The following is a 3,338-nucleotide window of genomic DNA, read 5'->3' as shown; positions in this document are numbered from 1 at the left end:
ATGGAATGGGAAGAAGTGGCAAGGATGGATTAGATGGAATGGGAAGAGGTGGCAAGGATGGATTAGAAGGAATCAGAAGAGGTGGCAAGGATGGATTAGATGGAAGGGGAAAAGATGGTAAAGGTGGGTTAGATGGAATGGGGAGGTGTGGCAGGGACACATTAGATGGAAAAGGAAGAGGTGGCAAGGGTGGATTAGAAGGAATGGGAAGAGATGAGATGGATAGGATGGGTGGAATGGGAAAAGATGGCAAAGTTAGTTTAGAGGGAATGGGAAGAGATGGAAAAGGCATATTGGATAGAATGGGACAAGATGAGGTGGACAGGATGGGTGGAATGGGAAGAGATGGTAAGGATGGATTAGATGGAATGGGAAGAGATGGTAAGGATGGATTAGATGGAATGGGAAGAAGTGGCAAGAGTGGATTAGATGGAATGGGAAGAGACAGTAAAGGTGGACTAGATGGAATGGGAAGAGATGGTAAAGATGGTTTAAATGGAATGGGAAGTTGTGGCAGGGGAATATTAGATGGAAAAGTAAGGGGTGGCAAGGGTGGATTAGAAGGAATGGGAAGAGATGGTGAGGGCAGGATGGGTGGAACAAGAAAAGATGGTCATGATAGAATGTATGATGATGGAATAGATAACCTCACAAATTTGGATGGCAGTGGAAAAGGTAATCAGAATGAACTGAATGTATCAGCATGGAGGGAAATGGAAAATAACTTAACAGATGGCTCCAACCAAGGCAAAGATGGTTCAATGGGGTACAATAATGCCACCAGTCCTGGAAGAGGTCAAGATGGTCTGAATGACATTAATGCCTTAAGTGTGCCTGGTGATCTATCAAACAGAAGTAGCATTGATGGATCTACAAAAGGTGGATATGCATTATCACTGAGCGACCAGAAAAGTTTACGAAGAAAAGATCAAACGTCAAACCAAAATGAATCTATGGCAGGAGGTTATCAAGACACCCTCACCTCCGATGCATCTCAGAGACAACCAAGTGGGAGTTCGAGGAGAAGGAGAGGAAAGTTTTCTGAAAGTGACATCAATGAAGCAGACCTGGACCTCAAAAATAAAGGTAAAAGATGTGAAATGAGCATTTCAGGGACTGAGTCAAATAATACTTTTTTGTGCTTAATATGTAATGAAAGGGGCAGAATCCATTGTTGAAATTGGAATTTTAAAATCAATGATGGTTGCAGCATAGAAAGAGGCCATTTGGCTCATCATATCAATGCTGGCTCTCCAATTTTATTCAGAGACATTCCCCTCCCTATTCCTGTAGTCCTGCATAATCCTCCTTTTCAGATAATAATCCAATCCTGCCCTGAAAAGGTTACCCTGCTTCCATCATACGCTCAGGCAGAGCATTCCAGATTCCATCCACTCACTGAATGAAAAGATTTTCCTCATGTTGCAATTGCTTCTGTGGCCAATCATTTTAAATCTGCGCCCTCGTGATACGTAACTAAAATTCCTCATCTCTGGAATCAAAGTTCAAACTTCATTTCCGCAAGAAAATAAAATATGCCATGTTTGAATGCTACTTTTAAAAGATTGTTAAAAACATGTGTTACATATTCAAGAGTTTCAAATTATGACAGGTTTACTAATACAGTTCAAAATTGATTTATCACAAAAGAAAAGTATTTTAAATTGGAACATCTAGTCCATCATCTGCTGGGAATCTGATAAAAAGCTGGAAATGAACTGAAAAATGGTGCTCACTCGTTACATCACAGAGCAGCAGTCACTTTCTAAGTAAACTAAAATAAAGTTATAATCCAAAGATTTTAATAAAGGTTCATTAATGTGTTTGCACTTAAAAAAATACAATCTCAAGGACCTCCACCTAAGGTCCACAAATGGGTGCAATTGGTGGAGATTCCCAATGGTGATAGATTCAATCTGGGACATGGTGTATGATTTTGGCAGGGATAACTTCTAGTGTAATGCTTTTTGAACTTGTGCAAACAAAATTATGTCATCTTTATTTGTGCTAGCCTCAATTTGTGCTTGGAATGCAATTGGCTTCTTAGGTCAATTTAAGATGAATTGTAGTGTTTAAAGTAAAAACATGACAGGCAGAAGCTCCAGGTCATAGCCCAATGTTCTTGATGATAATAATTTGCTTAGCTCTTGAGGTGAAATATCTATTGGTACATGCTGCCAGGACAACAAGAAACGAAACAAAGGAGAGAGGATGGATACCAGACCCAGATAATTTTTTTGGGTGATAGGGCAGTTGGAGGGTCGGGTGGGATAGGTTCTTGGTTTTGGATTACAGCAGGATGCAAGTAAAGGGAGAAACATCTTAGTGTTACATTCAATGCACAGAGGATGCCGTCCCTGAATTTGATGTGCTTCCTTCTGACCAATTTTTAAATTTTGGCTCAAAACGTGGACTGCTCACTCATGGCTGTCTGTCCATGCCAACGACATTATGGAGTTGGCAGTGTAATATCCAGGCCAGTTAGCTGCAAGGACAATTGACCATAAATGATTTATTTTTAAAATGGCAGGAGAGCTGCCAATTTCAGCGTTCATCAACCTATTGCATTGTTGTGGACTCAGGTGTGGGAAGGTCAGTGGCTGTTGTAAGATGAATCCTCTCCACACTTCACAATTATGTTGGACCCATCTGGTAGATTTGCTGTCACCATTCTGCTTCCCTGTGGAGATGAACAGGACCTGTTTCATCAAGTATGACAAAGGAGAACAACCTGGTAATCTCACAAGTGGAGGATCCTGTGTTAAACAAAATATGACCTTTGCATCCTCTCATGACAGCATACTGTCAACCATTTTCTGTTTATTACTATTCTGCATTTTGTTTGTAATTGCAATTACTATTACCCAACCCTTGAATGTATTTCCTTTAGATTTAGAAGATTGGACAAGCAAATGACTGAAAGTCCCTTTGAACTGCAGCACCTTACATCCATTAGATTTTCTTTGTCTAGGATGTCTTTCCAACTAAAATATGCAGTTGCTCTATTGTAACACCTGAAAGTCCTTTAACTTTAGAAATTTCTTTTGTGGAGGATGACTGTCCTTTTGAAACAGATGCACTTTTTTCCAGTGTCCTGGATCTGCAAACCAGGCAATTTCTTCTTGGGTGTCCTGCATCTGTGCACATTGATTGTGCCATCTCAGTGCTGACGTTCATGGATATGCAGGCCCCACACAATCAATCTATGTGAGCAGATTTTCATTCTCAGACTATGTTGAGGTGTGTAGACTTTTCACTTCGACTTCTTCCTTAACTTGACTGCTTTTCATTGCCCACAATGAATGCATTATTGATGAAAACAAAATGTTCACTTTCCC

General features: G+C 40.3%; 1 protein-coding gene across 1 annotated transcript in view; it reads left to right on the top strand.

Moving 5' to 3' along the window:
• LOC109932968 (immunoglobulin-like and fibronectin type III domain-containing protein 1) overlaps positions 1 to 3,338 on the top strand; it is a 50,720-nt gene that overhangs the window by 555 nt on the left and 46,827 nt on the right. The window contains 1 exon segment of the mRNA XM_048611838.1: positions 1 to 1,086. This exon segment is cut by the window's left edge and continues 4 nt beyond it. Coding sequence (XP_048467795.1) covers positions 1 to 1,086 — 1,086 coding nt within the window.

Source organism: Rhincodon typus, chromosome 25, assembly GCF_021869965.1.
Source record: "Rhincodon typus isolate 14 chromosome 25, sRhiTyp1.1, whole genome shotgun sequence".
NCBI classification, from domain to species: domain Eukaryota; kingdom Metazoa; phylum Chordata; class Chondrichthyes; order Orectolobiformes; family Rhincodontidae; genus Rhincodon; species Rhincodon typus.
This window is presented reverse-complemented; position numbering and strand designations above follow the sequence as displayed.